Here is a 23460-nt window from a genome sequence, read left to right as displayed (position 1 = left end):
GCCTGTTCTGTTCCCCACTCTGTCTCTGGTGAAGCCTCTCACCACCCCTGAGCCTCTGGCCTGTACCCCAGTTCTGTATGTACAAATAAATAAATCTATAAAAAAAAAAAAAAAGAAAGGAACTCAGAATCATATTCCTCCAGAAAGAGGGGGGGGAAGCACTAGAGGGCAGCAACTAGCACTACCAAAGAGATCCCTCAGCTGAATCATTTGCACTTGGTCTGAGAAGCAGAAAAAAATAAAAACTATTAGAAAATAGAATTCTTTTTTTTAAAAAAAAAGAGTTAAAGGAAATTACATCAGTTTTCAGGGTTCATGTCAGTGTTCCTTTTCCCCACTTGGGAAGCAAGATGCTTAGTTCATCATCTTCATAGAGAAGATAGAAAGGATTACCATTGGTGGGATGATACCTTTTTTCATTTCATGTTATAAAAATGTAGTATTTGTGGAAAGCATTTTGGGTTATTTGACTTTTCAGATGAAGCAAATGGTAGGATAATCCGGGGAAGCATCAGGAGACTGAGGAAAGGTGATCAAATCCAGCTTAATTCACTGAGCTTGGTGATCCATACCAACCTGAGGTGGGAGCTTTTGCCTCCGAGTAGGCAGACAATGGTGGACAGGAGAAAATAAAACTATAAAATTTGATGGCCCTATGACTTAGAATGTGTTCTTTAAAGTTCTGGGAAGAAGGAGGGAGTGTTGACAGCCTTAGACCAAGAATTTGTGAGGCCATGAAGGAATTTCTGGTCAAGACACTGAGCTCATATTTCAATAACATTCTTTGTTCCAAACATCTAGCAATAAAATTCAAAAGACAATGTCATGCTTTAATAAAGATAAACAACTCCATGAGCCAGAAAACAGAATATGCACACAGACTTGAAGGAAGCTAATCAAGAAGGTACTTAGCACTGCTGGTAAGTCTGGTGGTATCTGTAGGTTGAAAAGTGTCTACAAATGTTCCATATAAATGGGGAAATAGAACAACAGCTTGAAATAGAACAACAGCTTGAAAAAAAAAAAGCAAAATTGAATCAGGAAGAAATAAGATATTTACATTAACTAAGAGTCAGCAAATAAATCAAGTTAGCAGAAAAATGCATCCCTTCTACAAAGATAGTTTCATAGGCCTGTTTTATGAAACTTTTAAGAACTAGGTAATTACTGTGTTATAGAGCTGAAGAGAATAGAAAAGAGAGAAAGATAAATAACTCATTTCATAAAAATTAGAATACCCTTGAGAACAAACTAGAAAAAGACAGTATAGAAATGCTACAGAACAACTTCACTTACGGAAAATAAACACAAAAGTCTAAGCATATCATATTCAGCAGTGTGTTCAAGTATGCACCTCATGACCAAGTAGGCTTATGCCAGACAGGCAAACAAGGCTCAGCACCATGAAGTCTGTTTGTGTAATGCATTGTATTAGCTGATTAAAAAGGAATTCCATACTCAATACAATTTAACACTGGACCTTAGGAAAATTCTCAGGACATTTGGAAGTAAAGGGAATGCCCATAATTTAACACATGGCATTGTGACAGCTCTCTTCCACTTATTTCTGCAGACCCACTTGTCACATTTCTCTACCCTGTTCTCTGCCAAGGACTAAGCAGTCTCTCCTTTCTTCTAGCTTCACATTGTGTCAGACACTGAGGATTCCTGGCAGGAGATCTGAAAGAGGAAAGAGAATGAGGTCAACATGTTCCCTCCTCCCTGCAAGGTCACCCTGGGTGCTGTGTCCCACTGCTCCTCTCAAGACAGCTTCCTCTACCTGATTCTTTTCTTTCAGGTTCTAGAAATATCTCCCTCTCTAAATGAAGGGTGCCAAGTATTATTGCTCACATTCAATGTTTCAAAGAAAATGCTAGCCAGTACAAGAGTCAAGGAAATAAAGCAACAAAACTGAGAAGAGAAGAAAACATTCTTTTTTATAAAAAGAATTTTTTATGGCCCTCCCTGGTGGTGCAGCGGGTTAAAGCACTACATTGAGAAGCTAAAGCCACTTCTGCATGAGTTCGATTCCCACCTGCCCCGGAGGAGTCCACATGGTGAGGTCTCCTGACCCGCCCACTGCTCCCCTCAGCAGTGCACTTCGTCTGCCTGTTCTGCTCCCCACTCTGTCTCTGGTGAATCCTCTCACCCCCTGCATATGAATAAATAAATCTTAAAAAAAAATTTTTTTTATATTGTCTATGGTGAAAGACTAGAAGAATAAATAGATGGTGGGAATTTACCAAAGTATGTCAATGCTGTTATGGAACACAAAATTCAACATGCAAAAATCAATAGCTATTTAATTTACCAAAAATAATCACTGAGAAAAATAAATGGCAAAAATAAAGCTCATTTATAAAATGATGAAAAATCCATAAGATATTTTGATAATCAGTTTATGTGCCAAGTTGGGTAGGCTACAGTCTCCAGTTATCCAAACACTAATCAAGATGTTGCTGTGAAATTATTTTGTAAATAGGCTTTAAGTCAGGAAGATTATTTTAGATAATTTTTCAGGCCTGATTCAATCAATAGGAAAGACTAAAGAGCAGCAATGACTTTAAGAAAAGGCAACTCCACTGTGGACAGCAGTAGCCTCAGTTCCTACCCCCCCAGTTCCAGTCTATCTTCCATGATGGCCTGCCCTATCGACTTGTACTTGCCTTGCCAACCTCCATGTTTATGTAGGTCAGTTCTCTGCAATAAACCTCTATATCTATCTCTACCTGTTCAGTTTTTCTGGTTGAACATTGTTTGGTACAGGTATATGCCTGGAAACAAAACAATGGCAAAGTTATGAAACATTATTGAACTAGCTAAAACAGTATCTGGGCAAATGAAGATTTATGCCATGTTCATGGTTTAAAAGACTCAACTGTGGGGCCCTCCCTGGTGGTGCAGCAGGTTAAAGCTCAGCACTGAGAAGCTAAAGCCACTTCCGCATGAGTTCGATTCCCGCCAGCCCCAGAGGTGACCACATGGCGTGGCAGACATTTCCTGACCTGCCCGCTGCTCCCCTCAGCAGTGTACTTCATGGATCTGCCTGTTCTGTTGCCCACTCTGTCTCTGGTGAAGCCTCCTGCCGCCCCTGAGCCTCTGGCCTGTACCTCAGCTCTTTATGCACAAATAAATAAATCTTTTAAAAAAAAAAAAAAGACTCAACTGTGAATCTGTTAATGTTCCCCAAATGAATGATTCTGTGAATGCTCTGCAGTCAGAAGGCTAGAAAGAATTTTCATGAACCTTAACAAGATGATCCAAGCTTCTCAGATAAAGGAAAGATCATAAATAGCAAAGACAACTCTGAAAAAGAAGACGGGGAACTTTCACATGAAGACTTAAATACTGAAAGTATGTAAGATAGTGGAATTCCTGTGAGATCAATCAGTAGATCAATGCAGCAGAAGAGAGAGCCCAGCAACACTCATGATGCTCTGGAAATTGGCTACCTGACAAAGTAACATTTCAAATTCATGGTCAAAGAATGGATGGTTCCACAGAGTTCTGGGACAACTGATACATCAAGTGGAAAGAGAGTAAAAGGAGATTCCAACTTCACATCTGGACACAAATGAATTTCAGGTGGGTTAAGATCTACACGTGGAAACTTAAATATTAAAATTTTTAGAAAGAAATAAAGAATATCTTTATGACCTTGGGGAAGATAAAAATTTCTTAGACAAAATACAAGAAATATATAAAGATTAAGATTGAGGACATACACACACACAAAAGCAAAATGAAAAGGCAGAGATAGTGGAGAGAAGATATTTGCAATAGATGTAGCTAACCAAAAACAGGATCTAAGATCTATAGGGCCCTCTCACAAATCTACACAGAAAAAGATAACTGGAGATACTAGAAAATGGTTAAAGGATTAGAAAAGACAAGGAAAGGGAATCTATTGCTTGACTAGGTAATTGCCGAAATGCATGATGAAACCATGGAAGTCAGAACACCCTCTTATCTCTCCCCAGCAGTCTTTGTGCTCATCTTTTTTCCTTCTGCTCTTATTCATTAAACATTTATTTAACACATACCTGTTGATCACTCATTTGTGTGTCAGGTACTGTTCTAGACACTTAGTGACAACAACAGATATGGATCACTACTTCTGTGAAGATTATATTCTTGGCACTGGGGGTGGGGTGAAGGAGGTGATGAAGAAAATACATGATCATAATACAAGGTAAGCAGTAGATGGAAATGAGGGCTCTGGGGAAAAGACACTTAGTGAAACATCAGGAGAATCAAGAATGCCAGGGTGAGGGTTGCAATTATCAACAGGTTATATAGGAAAGGTGAGAATTAAGTAAGTCTTTGGAGATGATGGAGTCATTTCCAAGAAGATCACTAGAGAACTCACCATATAGGGGGTGGGGGAGGACTACTCTATCTTGGCTGGCCCTGTGACAGTTGGATGAGAAGGCCAGAGGGACAATAATAACTGATTTTCCAACAGTGGGCAGGCATGTTTGATTAGAATTCCCTGGTAGAGGACTTCAGATCACAGCAACCCCAAGGTAGAGAACCACCCTATATATGACCTGCCCTTTTTTTTGAGGAGTAGATGTTCAGGAAGTGGAGTGTACCAAATATGCTATTCAAATTATTTAGGATGCAATTAGATTTGGTTTAATAATTAAAAATACTTTTAGAATTTTTTTGGCAGCAATTAGGCTATTAATTAGCATGTCATGGGAACCCAGCATTTATTATTCTCTCAAAAACCCATTTGTGGTAGAAAATGCGCTGAGCCTCATTTGTGAAGATAATTATAGTTGATATCTTCGGAAGTGTCTGCCAAGTTCCCAGCAATTTTCCTCTTCTCTGGGAGCTGCCTCCGGAATCCAGAGCGGGGTTAGCGGCGGTGCTCCCGCGCCCACACGGCCACTGCAGGAGCTTGTTCAAGTCATAGCTCACTGGACCAGAACTGGAACCATCAGTAAGCAGGGCCACTAAGATCTTTTCTCCAGGAATTTGGAATTACAGCAAGAGGGCCAGGCCAGACCACCCATTTGACTGTAATAAAAAGATGCAAATTAGGGGTGGCCAAACTTTACCTTGTGGTCTTGAGCAGGAAAAATAAAACGTCAGGGAGACTGAAGCAAATGCCTTTACACAGAGAAGGCACAGAGCTGTTCTGCACTTGAGGTTCTAAGGCACAGCTCTTTCTGAAGTCCAACTTTACCTGTTCTTAGATTCAATAAAACCTTCCTGTAGACTTACAGTGAATCACACTGGTTACTTTGGCTAGTCAACTAAAGCGCTGATACAATGTGGCTATAGGTCAGTAGGAGGAAATACACTGTGATTTCTCTCTCACCAGAGATAGTGGATCTCACTGTCATTCATTCATCCAGTTACTCACCACTTGGTCACTCACAAATCTTTGTGAGGTACATATTAGGAAAATATTCTTTGTGCTCAAATAACCCATCTCTCCTTGATTCTTCATTTTTTAAAGTGGTCAATTAGGGTGTAGTGGTGAAGTCTTTGACTCAGAAATACCAAAACTCTCTTTTTGAGCTTGATTGACTTGAGAGAATCAAATCTTAACTTTAACTTATTCAGCATTGGTAGATATAAAAAGCACTTTTCAAACTGTAGATTTTTACACAAATACTTTTCATTGATTATAATAATGTCTTCTATTGAGTTATTTAGTTTAATAGTCTCCACAGGGACATATGTTAAACACACTCCTTTGGAAGGACAGAGTGGATTTAGGAATAAAACATACATTTTTAAGACTGCCTAGTTTAGCTAAAGATAAGTTGAAAAACTGAAAATTTTATTTCAATTTGATAGAATTATACTTTATTTTTCTTTAAATCATATTTTGAGATTTCTGATATTTTGGGGAAATATCAGAAATCCTGTGATCACAGGATTTAATCACTTTGAATAATGATTATTATCTAGCTTCTAAAGAAGACAGGTAAATAACACCAACTGAAACAGAAATAATCCCCAACAAATGAGCTCATATGCCCCTGGGATTGGTCCAGACAACTGGGTGAAGTGTGTAGCAGGTGGGATTTGGCTCCAATTTACTTTTTCAAATGTCAGTGATAGACCCTGCCCTTGTGAGCAGGGTCCTCCTTTTAGCTGATGCTCATTTTCAAGGATCCACTCAGATCTTTATCCCCATCTAAGATGAGAGTTCTTACAATTTTTATTTCTTGAAAGAGAATTCATTAAACATTTATTAATGTGAATGCATGTAAAGCATTTGCTGCCTTGGAATCCAATGTCCTCAATTTCAATAATCAGTTAACCTTTAAAACAGTAAAAACGTTAGGATAGAAGGGCTATAAAGATCATCTATGCTGAAGGTTAATACTGGCCTTTGTTGTCCATGGGCAAGTTGCTTAGAATTTTCTGGCTCACATGCATAAAACAAAGATACCGCCTTTCCCACAGAGGGGCATAAGGAATAAATGAAAGGCACAGATCCAGTTATCCAGAGTACATCTAATAGGTAGCAGCTAGAGAACAGTGACTACCCCATAGTTGCTCAGCTAATCCAAACAAGAGTTAGGTCTCTTGAGAACCATCATATCTGTGGTTTGATACTATACTTCCTTCTTTTGGAGGTGGTCTTAAAAGTAAATCATTACAAAAGGAAATCCTAAAGAATGCAGTCTTCGTAACTGACAAAATTCTCTCTAATAACATTCTCATTAACCTGGTCGAAGCCAATACCCCTTTTTTATGATGATAGTTAAAAGGGGATGTTACCATTAAATCCAAGAAATTCCTAGGAAGCTTTTTAAATTCATCTTACTTGAAGTCTTCGGGGTGGATGCCTTTTAATAATACTTGTTTCTCCCTGTTCCACTGGGATGTCAAAATAGATGGGCCTGGGCACTTAAAAAATAGAGGAAGAAACAAGAACAAACCATTAAAAACAAAATTAGGTTGACTATTAGTTTTTAGACTTTGTTGACACAATTTGTGCCTTTTCAGTTACTTGTGTCTGACTTACAGGTTGAATATGGAGATGAAACACATACAACAGGGCCCTACATTAATGCAAATGATAATTTATAGTTTTAAGAAGTGAAGAAAAGTTTTCTTTTTAACTTAAATATACAGATAGATGTACAGATTAGATCCAGAGAGAATGGTGATAAAGAAATGAAACATGAGTGCATAAATGTTCAATGTATGGCAATGTATGTTTCCAGTTATAATTATCCCCCAACTTGGGGAAGAGATTTCCATCAGTTGCCACTAGCATACAACTTAATATTCTTTCCTGGTGAAACAAGCCAGAAGCACAGAGTTAAACTTTGTTAGGAAGCAGACAGGTTCAACAGACCCATCATTATGGATTTTGTGTTTTAGCTTGATTATCCTGGAACCTTGAATCTACTGCCATGACCAGTGCAGCATTCTGATTTCTAGACTGCTGTGTAGACTGTATTATTGTCCTCTTGCATTTACTTTTTATACTATGGTTTGAGTGCTATGACCCAATTATTTGATTCTCCCAAAATGGCAAAAGTTGTATCAGGAGAGTATTTTTATCCTTAATTTATAGGTGAAGAAAACTGATGAAATAATTCATGCAAAGTCATATAATTTGGTATTTGGTATAACTGGAGTCAGAATGTGGGACCCTTGAAAATAGTAGACAAAATGCTGACCATCCCCTTGTTATTTATTTTTAATGTGATTTTTGCATTTCAAAAATGAACATTTTCTGCTTGAGTATCTAATTAGAATCTACTTTTACCATTCAGTTAATAAAATCTTCAAACTCTGGATAGAGAGTGTGGGTAAAAATGGAATTCTGCAGTGAAACTCAGAGGAAAATTCCCATTAACTTGCTCAGGAAGTTGGAAAACATAAAAATTGACTATATAGAACACAGGTGGTCAGTTCTAAGGCAAGTAGTCATGAAAATCATTCTAAGATCTACTAAGTAGCTAAAGGGGACATAATGCTTTCTCGTAAAGTTGACCATTAATAGGAAGTTACTTTTGCACGGATTCTCGATGTGAAATATACATATATGTGTCTGAATTATATAGATATGTTTCTCTTTCCAAGTTAGAATATCCACTTAATTTTCATTACTCTTGCCATATAATATTTTATGTTTTATGAAGTATCCCAGGATGATTTACAGTCACTTCGGATGTAAAGCTTCCCATCATAATGGGGAGAATTCTCTAATTTTGCAGATGATTGTGAAACAATTGGGACTTGTTCACTCATCTTATTGTAATAAACCAGTTCTGTAGGGGGTGGTTTTCAAATTCACATTAGAATCGGTGCTCTCCTAAAGTGCTGCTTTCAAAACAAAACTTGAAACAATATTGGAGAGAATGATTTAAATCAGTTCAGAATGAACTGAAACATGTGATTATCATAAATTGTCACAATTTTATCTACATTAATCATCTGGTGAGGTACACACACTGTTAGATACATTAAAAGCACTATAAACTAAGATAACACTAAATTTGTCCTTCCAGGTGAAACGGTGAAAAGCACTTTTCAGTGTACTCAGAGTACTTACAAGGGATAGATGTTCAGTCTCCCACTGAAAAACATTCCCTCACCTTATAAAGATTTAGAAACTTTCTGAGATCAGGGAGACGGTCCCATAAATCTATCAACAGCTGTCCTCGGCTGAAGTACACAAATGTCATGCTGCGCTTCACGGTTACCTGCAGAGTGTCTTCCATACCAGGTATCTCGTAGAGGGGGCAGTTGTCTTCCTACAGCTGCACTCCGGTCCTGCACTGTTGCGAGCGAACACGAACTCTGTTCTTCCAGATTCTGATTAAATGCAAAGTCCACAGGGTCAGCCAAGGCAGTCTCTCCTTCTTTGTTTTGGTAAGGCGCTACTTTGGTCACCCTAGGGTGAGTCTTAGAATGATTCAGGCCCATTTCACATTGAACACTTTCAAAGGGAAAACCACCAGGAAAGTGCTTTTAGGGTCTTCATGTAGCTTGTTTCAATCAAGGTATTTCTTACGTAGGCCCCAGTTTGCAAAGCACTCCCTTCCTTCACGACACCTTTCAAGCTCTGTTTCACACACACTAACCCCTGTGGTCACTTCTGAGGAGGCTGGTTTCCATGGAAACTTTCTGACACCTCCTACTTTCAGTTCAGACCCAAAGAATTCAGTTAAACATTGACTTGGTTATGTTACCTTCGGAAAGACTCCATGGTAGGGCTGGAAACCACTATTGATCATTAAACAAATCTCCCACACTAGGAAGGCCATAAACAGAGGGGGAGCTGATACGTTGCAATGGCTTCAACTTGACCCTTACACTTCACATACATTAAGGTGTACCATCTGTTGAGAGCTACCACCTGAGACTAGCTAAATCTTTGGAAAAAAGAAGGGTGTGATAATGAGGGAGCACTTTGTTGACCTCTAATTTTATTTAACAAAATTTGTCTTTCAAACAGCAGAGTGGCCAAACTAACTTGCTTTTTATGTCAATAATTTCAATTGCTTTTGAAGGGCATGAATATATCACAAAGGACAGGAATGTGATAGAAATTATTTTCCTGGAGTCTAGAGGACAAATTTCTTGAATAAATGGCTTAAATAAATCTTGTTTTCAAAGGGCCTATTCACTACTGTCTTACAAAAAATGGAGAAAAATTAGAATGAAACGTTGACTTGACATTTGAATGATGGAATTAAGGTAGTTTTTAGATTTTTTTTATACCTAAAATACACACTTTCAAGTGCTAATTGTTCACGATTACAGATTACTATATTTTCATCATATCACATTGAGAAGTTCAAAGAAGCTTATTTTTCATTTTTGCAAAGTCCAGTGCTAAATAACTAGACTTGGGTTTGGAAAGTCTTGATAGTCAATAGAAGTTGTCCAAATTTAACTTTTTCTTGTTTACTCTCTTTGCACTTTATACATTATTTTCTCTGTTGTGGAGTGACTGTAAGAATCATAGGCATATTAACCATTGTCTGTAAGCAAAATTATCTCTGTAGCTAAAGACTAGTTTAATTGTAAACATTTAAATAGTTAAATTATAAGTCTATTTATTTTTGGATAGCATCAGTTTAAGTATTCCTAAGGTCAAGGGAAAGTATTGCAAAATAACAAATGAACAAGAAATTGTACAGAAAATTGTACCTCGTGGATATGATTCAGGGAGAAGAACCAGCTGTCAGTTTTTGCTTTCTTTTTTTTCTCCCCTGTATGGAAACATTATCTTTGCTCATGGGGTTGTGATTTGATAATTTCTATATTAGTTTTGATGGACTTCCCAAAGTCCTCCACACGCTTGGCCCCTAATCTTGGTAAGAGATAGGAGCTGGGGTGAAGGGGAGCAGGTTGTTCCGTCAGGGCCTGACCCTGAATGAGGTGGCTCAGACGGATTGGTGCCGCAGTGGAAACAGCTGCTCAGAAGACAGACACACAGGACACCGTGTAAATGATTCAAGGAGTGGCTGTGTACATATGTGAACAGGATGCTTTAAAATTTGAACAACCTGGGCCCTCCCTAGTGGTGCAGCAGGTTAAAGCATAGCACTAAGAAACTAAAACCACTTCAGGATGAGTTTGATCCATGTCCTGGGGGTGATGCACATGGCATGGCAGACCTCTCCTGACCTGCCCACTGCTCCCCTCAGCAGTGTACTTAGACGGTCAGCCTGTCCTGCCCCCCACTCTGTCTCTGGTGAATTCTCTCACTGCCCCTGCACCTCTGGCCTGTACCCCAGTTCTGTGTCTATGGACATGGCATAAATAAAAAAATCTTAAAAAATTAAAAAAACCTTCGTTGATCAAATGGGTTTCTTTTCTTAATGGGCTATGATAAATATATCTGAATGTTTCATGAATACCAAGATGATTTAGGATAGGACGGTGGCAATCTGGAGGCGGGATGGTTAAGCTGCATTTGATCCTAGAGCACACAGTTTTCTTAGAAAACCTTCAGACAGGATTTCAAACAACATGTACATAAATATTCCTCAGGGCTGGGTTCAATTTCACACGTGACTTAATTGCTATGTATGGGTCATTCAGTAAATGGGGTTTAAATCCTAAATGTTTTTACAGGGTTCCTAAATTATGCTTCTCACACATGGATGGCCTTTCTGTAGTTGACCTGTAACTAATAAGCAAGCACTGGAGGCTTGTCAATAATGCAAATTATGTGTTTGAATGCAAACTTTATTTCTCCTCCCTGTGATTATTTCTCTATCTACCCACATATTGAGGGGGAGGGTGGCACTACAATGAGACCTACCTGGTTTGGAAGTGTGAAAGCAAAACAAATGGAAAAAGTGTGAACTGAAGTTTCTTGTGTCAACTGTTCAATGAGATCAGTTGAAACAAAAGTGGGTGAAGTGTGAACTTCAGCTGGTTTCAATGAACTAGACGCTAACCTGGCCAGTGCTAGTCCCATACTCAGCAATCGCAGCTGTTAACAAGGCATTTTAAAATAAATCTGCTTTGGGATGGCCAACAAACATATGAAAAAATGTTCAACATCACTCGTAATAAGGGAGATGCAAATAAAACCACAATGAGATACCACCTCACCCCAGTGAGAATGGCACATCTTCAAACAACTAGCAACAACAAATGTTGGCGAGGATGTGGAGAAAAAGGAAACTCCTGCACTGCTGGTGGGAATGCCAACTAGTACAACCACTATGGAAAACTGTTTGGAGGTTCCTCAACTGCTAAACATGGAGCTTCCCTACGACCCAGCAGTCCCACTCCTAGGTATCTACCCAAAAGACACAAAAACACTGATTGAAAAAGATACCTGTACCCCCATGTTTATTGCTGCTTTATTTACAATTGGAAAAACATGGAAGCAGCCCAAATGCCCAAAAGTAGATGACTGGATAAAAAAAGATGTGGTACATATATACAATGGAATATTACTCAGCAACCAAAAAAGAGAAACACATGTCGCAACTTGGATGGAGCTGGAAAAGATCATGCTTAGTGAGATAAGCCAGAAAGAGAAAGAAAAATACTGGATGGTTTCGCTCATAGCAGGAGTATAATGGACCAGGCGAGAAAATAACAAAAATAATGAACAACCATATACCAGAGACATTTTGTGGGGGTGGAGTGGGGAGTGGGATCAAAAATGGGGTGGGGTGGGGAGGAAAGTGCACAGGATTATGGTGATGGCACAAGGGTGACCTGGTGATGGGAAACCCATGGGGATTTCAATCGAGATGGAAAAAAAAAATGTACAAAATGATGGAAAAATAAACTTTTGTAATAATAAATAAATAAATAAATAAATCTGCTTTGGGGTTTGCCGAAACCAGAGATGTCTCCCTGCTCTGGGGAAGTCTACACTTTGACTTTCTTTTAAAAATTTTCAGTGAGTCAAATTTAGGACACCAAGTACAAGAGACGGCCTCAGCTTCCCTTTCCTTCATTCCTACTTTCCTTTCTTGTATTTCCCATCCAGTGTGATGTCAGCAGGCTGGACATGGCACTTGGAATGGAACTTTGCGATGACTGAGAGATTTCCTGGGCCTCTGAAATAATCCCTTACAGTTGGTGTCATGTGTTCCTGGACCTGAGTTATAGTTTCAGCCTTCTATTTGATGGATTATTTCCCTAGGTGACCCAGGAACCCTGACTGGACTCAGGACACCTGGCAGTAGGGGCAGAGGGCTTCCTGTTTCCTATGGCTAAGTCTCTGACCAGAGCACTTGGGGGACAGTTCACTGTTTGGGGGTTCTCACCTGTGCACTCACAGTTGCAACTAACCACTCAGGCTCAAGGTGTAACAACAAGTTTATTTACAAAGGGAAGTTTATCTCCTGAAACACCATCTCAGCAGAGGCAAACCTGAGTCAAATCAAGCCTCACATGCTGGTTCAATCTGACTCTGGCCTCCCCAGCAAACCCCTCCCAAGCAGCTCGACTCCTAGACAGCTTTTCAGCCTCTCCTAAGTCTCCGCTAACATCCCCCTTCAGGGTACTATCGTTCAAACCTGATTCGTTCACTTTCCAAACCAGCTGTTTCCAAGACTTAATTGGTGCTGGTGTTTGCTCGAACATAACATGTCAGTGGGGGCTTGGACCTGTCTAATCCATTTTCAAAACCAGCCCAGGAATCAAAGCCAAAACCCCGCACTGCATCCAACCTGCCCTGCCCTGCTCTGTGTTAGAACTGGGCAGGTAATGGCTACATCTGAATGGCCATAGGCCCAGTTCGAACTTGACCTGAGTGTCTCTAAAACTGCTATGGGCTTCTCTCTGTTTATGTCTCAAACCCAAATCTGGCTGTGCCATTTTCATCAATCGAACCTGGCTACCGTGGTATAGTCCAGGCTGATGCAGCTCAGCCGGGGGCTATAATTTATAATTCTAAAATCCCACTTTCAATTCATGTCACCATTTTATGGTTATCAATTGAACAACCCTTCCCCATTGTCATTTCTATAGGCAACTTCTAAAATTATTAAATACAGAAGGAAAACATAGTTATTTGTGTGCCCATTAATTTCAATCAAATTCTTTCAAAATCAAATTTCTAAGCTGGTGAACATTAACAGTTGTGGTTTTGTCACCAAACTCACATTTCAAAATTTGTAGGAGGACTTATTGTTGTGGCCTTCCCATAACCCAATGACAGAGACAATTTTCTTGCTGACCTGAGAGAACTTAATACAAAAGCCATTCCATAGAAACAGTTCAGCTAATAAATAGAGCTATAATATGATAGTTCAGCTGCAGGTTTGGGGTACTCAGTACTCACATGCACGATGATTTCATGCATTTTCTCAGTTTACCTTCACAATAGCCCTGTGAGTAGAATGCATTATTCTGTCTTTGCAGGCAAAGAAATAAAACTCAGAGGCGTGGAATAACTTGTTAGAGGCCATTCAGGTAGAAAAGAAGCCAGCTTTGCTTGTCTGACTCTACAACCTTATGTATTTTTGGCCATTGTAGTTCTAAGGGTCGATTTTTTCATCTCAGCAAGCCTTCTCTCTGCCTTAGCCCCCACATACACCAGCTTGTTGAAGAGACTGGAATCAGTTGTCTTGTGCAATGTCCTGTCCTGGATCTTATTGTTTTCTCTTGGTATCATTTAACATGTTCCTCCAGTTTCTAAAATGGGAGTTAGGTCTACGGGCTTGTTAGATGCAGCTTCCACCATTTAGTGACCCCCTATTCTAGCTTGGCCCTTTATCTGGCACAAAGTACCCATGGAGGCTGGATGTTAGGGTTGATTGGTGGGTTTGGTAGGTGACAGTAAATCCCCACCTTACTGCCCCCCTTGCAAAACTGCTTTTCCCTCTCACAATCAAAGAGTAATTCAGGGGGTGATACTTTTAATGCTTGTGCTCCTAACAATAGTAATAGAGAACTACTCAACCCAAAGCTTCACATGAAATGCAGATCATTCCAAATCTAACTCCACCAAGGTGAACTGATAGAAGGCTTAGACTTCAGGCAGCCGGGGTCTTCACAAAAAGAAAAGTGGACAGTTCAAATGTTTTTCTTAATATTTCACTCTAGGGTTAATGCAGACTAGCACTGGATATTTGAACTATGCTTCATCATCAGACCATTCAAATTTCAGTCTATGATAGATTCACAAACATAGTCAAGAAGACTTAGTACAAAGACTAGAAGGTTCCTGTGACTTCTACTTGTCTAATTTCCTGTTCATTTTGACACTTTCTAATTATTCATAAACAACTAATAAAATGTGCAGATAGCCAATGAAATTTTACCTTTTTATATTAGTTGCAAACTTAAACAGTGAAATGCCTGAACAATTATAACATAAGTCTGTTGCTATTTAATCACCCTAAAATTTAAACAAAAATATAATCATTCGGCCCTCCCTGGTGGCACAATGGGTTAGGATGCAGCACTGTAAGCTAGCTGCAGCTGCTTCAGTGAGAGTTTGATCCCTGCTCTGGAGGTGACCCACATGGTGCGGCAGACCTCTCCTGTTTTGCCTGCTGCTCCCCCCAGCAGTGTATTTCATTGATCTGCCTGTTCTGCTCCCCACTCTGTCTCTGGTGAATCATCTCCCCACCCCTGCACCTCTGGCCTGTACCCCAGTTCTGTATGTATAAATAAATAAATCTTTCAAAAAATATAATACTTAAAAAAAAAAGAAAGAAAAAGGCTATGTCCCATTGCGTGTCTCAGATCAAACCATGCACGGGCTTTATCATCTTAATTTTCCAGGTGCCTTGTGGAGATAACAATCAGGCTCTGTGGGCAGCAGAGACTGAACACAGGAGGTAAGGACAGGAGCTGCTGGCAACGAGCCCAGGAAACTGGCCCTTGTTCCTACCTCCCTTTCTGGCCTCCCCAGGGGTGGGGGAGCCCTCCCTTCCTGCACTTGCCCAGATTCATTCCAGATGATGCTGGGCCCTTCTTTGTCTCGCCTGCCAGCCGCTGTAGGTCCCAAACAAGCAAAGCGAGTGCCAGCTTCCACTTCCAATTATGTCAAATAGGCCTATTATGCAATCAGATCTGGTTGAGCCCCAGAATAGACCCCAAAGTGTCCAGTGATTTGATGACATTCCCACGCACTATGCACTCTGTTCTCATTAACACTATGCTTGGCCTGATGGGGTGCCCTACAACATCCAGGTGTGTCCTAGGGATTGAAATCTTCAGGGAAAGGCTGGGGCTGAATCACCGTTGGCAGCTCCTCTGGGGTCCCAGTAGCAGACTTCTATGGCAATGTCTCATTTTCCCAGATGTCAGCTCCTTGACATCTGGGTCCAGGGAAAAAGTTCACAGGCCCCATTTATTTCAAAATAATAATTGTGGCTTGCAACAGTAATAATTGTGGTTTTCCCTAACGGACATGCCCAGGGGCTTGGCCAACATCTAGAAGGGACTCCTAATACCCTTCCTCCAAATCTAAACCTTGCTGGGTCAGCAAAGGACACATGGAAATATCCCTAAGAGGGAAAAGGAGTTGCCCAGACTTTTGCTCTTTTTCTGATCTTACTCTGTCCCTGGAAGGCAGGCCAAAGTTTGCATGAAAGAAACAACTTTTCAAGGGCGAAGTTCAGACTAAATGAGGATCCCACATTAGTGGAAAACTGGCATAAGCAGCTGGGAATTTGGGGTTTAGAAGATTAAGATCTATAAAGACTGCTTTTCTATTTGGAAGGGTATGGCCCCAAGAAGCAATGCCATAAAGTCTGATGCAGAAGCGAGGAAGCGCAAGACGCTGTGGGATGAGCTATATCTCCAGAATAACAGAAAGATATCCCTGGCAGTCTAGCCATGTTTAGGTAGCTGGCTTAGCTAGCACTGAAGAGAAGAATCCTATTTTGGGAGAGCTTATAGCTTTCATTTGCATCAAATGGTTTACTTCCAACCTCCAAGGGAGTCAAATCCATTTCAAACACTGAATTCTATTTTATGATTATTGTGATTGATGTGATTCTCATCTGCTTTTGGTTACTTACAATAATAATAACTGACATCTGGTAAGATCCAACTATGTACTCAACATTCTATAACATTTCTTGAATAGCACTATTTTACCACTGAGGAAATGAAGCTAGGAGAGACCCATGTCACTAAGATATTAATTCAAGAGCTTCAGACTACTCTAGAATCTTAGCACAGTCTGTCTCTGACAGTGTAGTAGTGTAACAGGGTGGTCCCTAGGAAAATGGGAATTTCCAGATTCCCTGCCCCACCCAGAAGGAGGGTGGAGCTGAGCACAGAAAAAGGAGAGAAGAGAGGAGAAAAAAGAGAAGGAAGCTGGATGGAGAACAAGAAGGAGACCTGAGGAAGCCACATAGAGCAGCAAGCATGTGAGGAAGAAACCGTGCTTGTTTCCTGAACCTGGACTGGTTAAGGCAGATGTGGGTGAGATACCTGTAGGGAGGTGACTACGGCAGTGTTTATATTGATTTTGATTGTGCTCTTTTCCTCCCAGGCTTGTCTGGCCATTTCTGATCCTTTTCTATGGGTTCCGGCCACCAAGATGCTTTAGGCTTGCAGCGGGCTTTCCGGCCTTGCTTTGGACCAACCCCTTTGGGTTGACTTTTGCCCACAAGAGGATGGGTAACTTAAGGTGTTTGATTTAGAAATTATATTCTTTGCATTCCATATTGTATATTCACTGTATTAAAGTATTAAAGTCCCTTTTCATTAAAGTTTTATATGTTTTGTCTTGTGGCGGATGGCAGAACCCACTTAGAGCAGGCAGGTTTGGGGCTTCAGGGGTTCCCCTCTCTCCCTGTCGTAACAGATTTTGTCCTATAATAGTAGATCATCAGTTACTGGAGGGTACAATTATACCCCACCCTCATTTTTGTTCCCCCACCCTTAACCTTCCACATGTAACAGATTCTTACAGTGTTTACTGGGCAAGTGGGTACCTTACTCTGACATCCCCTGTCTTCTATCCCAGGCTCTGGGGAAAGAACTCTGGGTTTCTAATTAGTGCTGATCTTCAGAATAACACAAAGAAAAAACAATCCTTACATTCTCATTAAACTCCTAATGAGTTTTATTAGAGGCACAAGAAGACAAGCAGTGACCATTTCGGATCCTGCAGCTGGGGGTCTTAATTGTCTTGGTGGTCACGTACATTGTGAAGACTCAAGTGAAACATTTAAAGTTCCCTCCTTTGAAGAATATCTTGGAACAGAAGTTGCATTTTAAAAATCCAAGTGCGGGCCCTCCCTGGTGGTACAACAGGTTAGGACACAGCACTGCAAGCTAGCTGCAGCCGCTTCAGTGCTAGTACGATCCCCAGCCCTGGAGCTGACCCACATGGTGCAGCAGACCTCTCCTGACCCACTCACCTGTTGCTCCCCTCAGCAATGTCCTTCATTGACCTGTCTGTTCTACTTCCCTCTCTGTCTCTGGTAAATAAATAAATCTTAAAAAAAAAAAAAATTCAAGCACATGTGGAGAAAATGTGCACGAGGACTGTGACATGCCCTCAGCCCAGAAGACTTCCCATGGCGGGTGAGACGGGTCTGTGCTGTGTCTCACCCAACAGCTCCTGCAATCTTTGCCCCCTCTCTGGCCCTTTCACCAGATTGTCAGAGACTCTTTGTCCCCGATCACTGATTACTGGGGAGCAGAACACGCAGGGTCTCAAGGTGGGAACAGTGTCGGTGAGGCGGAGACTCCTAGAAAAAGGGGAAAAAGGGAAAAAAAGGGGACTGGGCACGAGGAAGACATGGGAATGGGAGTTGGGTGCAAGTCTTCCTGCTCTGCCTTCAGCAGAGGTTTATTTTATACACTTCAAGCAGGCAGAGGGATGACATTAGCATATGAAAGGGGTTGAGATCACAATCACCTTTTTTTAAAGAATAGTCTGGGGTCATTTTTTTTGTTTTTTGTTTTTGACCTTTAGTTGAGATTATAACATTTTTAAAATCAATCTACCAAGGTTAAAACAAGTACATAGGTTTACAAAGTTTAAGACTAATATTACTATATTTACCACTGTAAAGGTTAACCAAAATAAAGTCCCTTAAACATTATCTATTACTTAATGGATTTTATTTTCATAGATACATCCTAGGGGGTAAAGTGAGGGCAGGAAGAGGAAATTTCTTGTAAATTAAATTACAGTAAAGTTTTTTGAAAAACTTGTTAGAAAGTTTAAGTGAGCTTTCTTGAAGTCTAGATGGTGGAAAACCTGATTAGCTCTGAAAAGGCGACTTGGGTGAATTTCCATATCTAAAGACTAGCTTGAGTGGTTATTTAAAAACTGAAAGAAGGCTATGTGAGATAGTAGAGTGATAAGGTTTGGGTTTTCCTTGCAGTGAGAGACTTTGCAGTAGCAGCCATCTGTTTTTATTAATGAGCCAGTTGTCAAATCACTTGACTTTAAGAGGAATTTCTCACCCTGGTGCAGTACTTGCTTGTCAGGGCCAGGTAGTGCCTTATGAGGCTGAGGCAATCCACTTGTAAGCTGAAGGCTGTTCAGAATATTTTGATATTACGATTATACAAAAAAGGGAGGTCATAACATAAGTTATCGTGGAAAGTCTGATTTTTCTGAACACTTCCGTCTTTATCCGGAATATGTCAGTCGATAGAGGTTACAAAGTTTGTGTCACCAGACTGCTAACAAGGACATTTGTTTTGTGAGGTAGAGGCCTCCTCACTTAGAAGAGAAAGGAGTGCCCAAGTTGTGTGAATAGATTTTACAATATCACACATTGTCTTCCGTTTCTTATCATATGTCTAGTTATTTCCCTGGTGAGAAAAACCCTCTCTTTATCTTCTCCTTATTCTTTGATTGTCTTCAAGGCTGGATTTGTGCCCTATTCTTTCTAAGCACCTATTTCTTTGGTATTTTCTCACTCTTACGTTAACAGCCTTAAATTCAGTTTATTACCAGACCTACATATACTCCGGTCATCATGCTCCATCCCTGCATCTCCAATAGTCAAAGTAACATCTCCATTTGGATGTTTCCCATCACTTCAGTTTCAATATGTCTAAGCCCAACAGAGCCATCTGCTTCCATCTCACCCCATCTGTTGTCTTTCCAGTTTTCCCCATCTCTATATATGATATTACATTTTCCTGATCACCCTAACTTGAAATCTTGAAATTATTTCATTGTAACTTCTTATGTACAATCCATCACTGATACCTGCTAAAATTTTGTCCTTCAAAAATAACTTTGTGGGTGACTTTCTAGTTGAAAAGTGGACTTTCCACATGCATTTGTTTCTGCTTCTCTCTGAAATATCACTAAGATGACACCAGAGATGCATTTTTTTTAAATTGGTGTGGAAGAGTGAAATGGTTTATTTTTTTATTATATTAGTTTATTTTTACATATTTTTGTTCATTTTTCCTTCTCAGTTGCAATCCCCTTGGGTTTCCCATCACCAAATCACCCATGTGCCATCACAGAGGTGCATTTCTAATGGCAAAACTCCATGCAAGACAAGGAAAGGTGAAAACCAGAAGCTGGAAAATATGTGGCTGGATGATAATTTATTTAACAAAACCAGAAAAACCCAAGTTGTAAGCTGAGAGAAAAAAATTCTAGGAGTATCCCAATTTTTGTATCTCTAAGCATGCAGTGGCCCAGCAATTTGGAGGGAGGTAGGTCAAGAAGCATGGATAAAGGCAGGGATAGAGGAAAGGGCAATTTGAAAGTCTTGTTAAGGCCATTAGAACTCTACTTGTACTTTCATGGTCTTCCCCACCCCAGGAAAAGACTTCAGATTCATTCTCTGAAACAATGGGTTTCTGGCCCAGGGATACCAGCAGGTGTTGGTCACCAGTGACAGAGTGAACAGTTAAGTTTGTAGACTGAGAGCTGAGACATTTGGTTCTGTTCCTCTACTGGTCCCAAGTGCTCAAGCTTCTCTGAGCTGATTGCCTTCCAGACGCTTTATCTGAGGGCCTCTCCTCTTTTTTTTACTATAATAAGAATATGAACTTGCACACCCCACATTCAGGAGCACAGAGTGAGAAGGCAAGGGATAACAAAAGCAAAACCTTGATGAAGGTGAAAGGAACTGAAAAGGACCAAGCTCTTGGGAGGGAGACACACAGGGAGTGAGGAAGAGGGGATTAGGAGAATCTTCTGGTGGAAGATTAGCTAGGAGATTTTTCTCGAGCTATTGGGACCAATATCCAGAGTTTGGAGACAGTGAATAGACTAGAGGTGTCACCTAGGCCTGATATGGCTAGGAAGTTGTCTCTGGACCAGGAGTAAAAATTAGCTGAACACTCTCTAGGATCATGTGTGTGCTTCACTGGCTGATGTAAGACCATTTTGCTTTGTGTTTAACTCTCTCTTTATAACACCTCTCCCTTTATAAAGCACAGTGATAAGATTACATTTAAGAAAGAAATGTGACATGTATAGTAAATACAGGTGTAGACCTGGGAGGTTCTGATTTAAACACTCTGCTTCTGACTTTAAGTCCTCTTGACTAGAGGACTTATCTAGTCTCATCACAACTGCAGCAAGTCAGATTTCATGGATATGAACAACTAGCACTGAGCTACTTTTATGATTTATTAACTTGCTGTACCTTCCGGCAGTATCATGAATAATTTGTGTTGTGCTTATATCCGGAAGAAGAATCCAGCAGTTCAATATCCATCACCCAAACCTGAGAGTGACTTTTGGGCCAGTCAGCTATTATTTGACCAACTGACCCTCAGTTAATCATGCACTGGGTTGAAAGATGGTTGATGGTGAAATTTAATTGGAATATTTCATGGGTCAAGGCATTCACTTTGAAGAAAAATACAAACTACAAGACTTTCAAAAATTACCAAACACTGGTACTTTAAAATTGTTGCTCTAGACTAATATTCAACTTTTCTGTATTTTAATTTTATAAGTCATATGCTATTTTAGGCAAAAAGTGCCTTACATTTCTAGCTCTGAAACTTTCCTCATGTATCTGTTACAGCAGGCTCTTATTCTATTTTCTTATTTAAATAAAGACAAAGACAGGCACAATGATGAGAGAGGGCCAACACTCAAAGATACCTGCTTCTCAACTTGTCATTTCTTATTGTGATGATCTTGAAACTATGACTACAGTGACTTATTAATTTAAGAAGAGAGGTCCAATGGCACTCCTTTTGTGAGAACTGATGCTCTTCCCAATGCATTTTGACATGGAAAGTTAACTAGCGAAAGTACAGTCTGAGTTCAGGCCAGGGATCTACTTCAAGCAAATGCAATCCTGGCAGGCTTTCTTTGGGGTGGTTTACTCAAAGGTGAAGTAAGGGTGATGAGTTAGAGAAGGTCTAAGATCCTCTCCCACTCCAACAATCTGTACTGCTCTAACAATGATGGCCCCCCATCTTACCAACACTCAAAGTTGTGAATCTGGGAATATATGGCTTGTGTGTGTGTCCCTGAATCAGTTTGAGAATTACTGGATTAATTTTTAGGACACAGAAAAGATGTGCTTTCTGAGTCCTCTACATTGTGGAAGACCTATCCCAAACACCGGCAACATCAAGGTAGATGTCATCTTATTAGGTTTCTTAATGACTATTTAACTATGCGGTCCCTGGAGACCATCCTATTTTGGAGAGCAGCTTTCAATTATTCCTCCAATGAAGTTTATCCTCATCTAATGATTTACATCAGAGAACTACTCATTTAAACAAATACCTGATTTTTACTTTACTTGCTATTTTCCAATGTCATAAAAGTAGGCAAGTCTATTATTACCTTCCAAAGAATACAATGTAGTTACTTTTCTACAAGGTGATTATAATATCTAAAAGTCAAAGTAGTTTTTCCAAAACGACTTCTTCATTTCCATTATAATCCTCATCAGTATTTTTGAGTTTCTAGAATTTTAAAAAAAGATTGATTTATTTATGCACACAGAACTGGGGTATAGGCCAGAGGTGCAGGGGCAGTGAGAGGATTCACCAGAGACAGAGTGGAGAGCAGAACAGGCCTACTGACAAAGGACACTGCTGAGGGGAGCAGCAGGCGGGTCAGGAGAGGTCTGCCACGCCATGTGGGTCACCTTCAGGACGGGTGAGAATTGAACTCATGCTTAAGTAGCTTTAGCTTCTTAGTGCTGTGCTTTAATCTGCTGCGCCACCAGGGAGTGACCGAGTTTCTAGAATTTAAAGTTGGATTAGCTTCTAGTCAGCCATAGGTGACTAGAAGCTGATGTTGATTTTATATTCTCTGAATTCTGTGAATGTATCCTTCCAGACTAAAGCAACCAAGTATGCAGTTTTGAAAACTCTGTCATGGGTTTTTGGAACAACCCCTGAAGTCCATCCCTAGAAAACAGATTAGAATTCTTGCTTTTAAGGTCCCTTAGGTTTCCAAAGGACCTGGCATCCTGCTTGCAGGCAATGACAAAGTAGCCTTTGGTTCTGTGTCTACCTGGGGGTACACTGGTCAATTAGAACTTCAAAACATGGCACAATTTTTCTTTTTGCTCTCTGCCCCAAGGGGTTCTTGGCACGAACACCCTCACACCATCATCCCATGCATTGTGGGTTCTTAACTTCACTTCCAATAGCTACAGGTGTGGGGTGGGGGAGGTGGGGATGGGGGAGGAAAAGAACAAGATTTAGAATGAATAGAGACTTCTTGTTCTGGCTGGCTAGAGAAACCAGATTTGCTGTACTGGGTGTTCTCTATACCAGTGACAGGGGCTTATGGATAAGGAAGATTTGCACTTACATATCAGAAACATTCAAATGCTTGGCTGGTGATACTGTTCACTCCTTTATCGCTTGCGTTGTCCTTCTCTAAATCATTTGTCCTCTGGTGGATCTCGACAAAGCGCCTGCACAAAATTAACAGGCGTGCAAAGCCTGGATGAGCAAAACTGATTTGCCTATAATCTGTTTGTGAAGCGATCAGGACGTGGTTGAAGTGATTTTAATTTCAGAGCCCAAGTTGCCAGTCTGTCTTTTTGTCAGGCAATTAGTTCCGCTGGCTGGGCAAGAATGCCACGCAGAGCGCTGAGGGGAGCCGGGCACTGC

At 40.4% G+C, this 23460-nt stretch overlaps 1 protein-coding gene across 2 annotated transcripts in view; it reads right to left on the bottom strand.

Moving 5' to 3' along the window:
• The window catches only part of LOC101621724 (chromosome unknown open reading frame, human C14orf105), a 23756-nt gene extending 14846 nt beyond the window's left edge, over positions 1 to 8910 (bottom strand). For both annotated transcript variants that reach the window (XM_004681839.1, XM_012724438.1), the window contains exons 1-2: positions 8688 to 8910; positions 6794 to 6876 (exon numbers count right to left, since the gene is read on the bottom strand). In XM_004681839.1, coding sequence (XP_004681896.1) covers positions 6794 to 6876; positions 8688 to 8910 — 306 coding nt within the window. The remainder of the gene's footprint in view (positions 1 to 6793; positions 6877 to 8687) is intronic.
• Positions 8911 to 23460: the final 14550 nt, after the last annotated feature.

Source organism: Condylura cristata, unplaced genomic scaffold, assembly GCF_000260355.1.
Source record: "Condylura cristata isolate star-nosed mole 26May11 unplaced genomic scaffold, ConCri1.0 scaffold00013, whole genome shotgun sequence".
Taxonomy (NCBI): domain Eukaryota; kingdom Metazoa; phylum Chordata; class Mammalia; order Eulipotyphla; family Talpidae; genus Condylura; species Condylura cristata.
The sequence above is the reverse complement of the archived record's forward strand: the minus strand, read 5'-3'. Positions and strand labels throughout refer to the sequence as shown.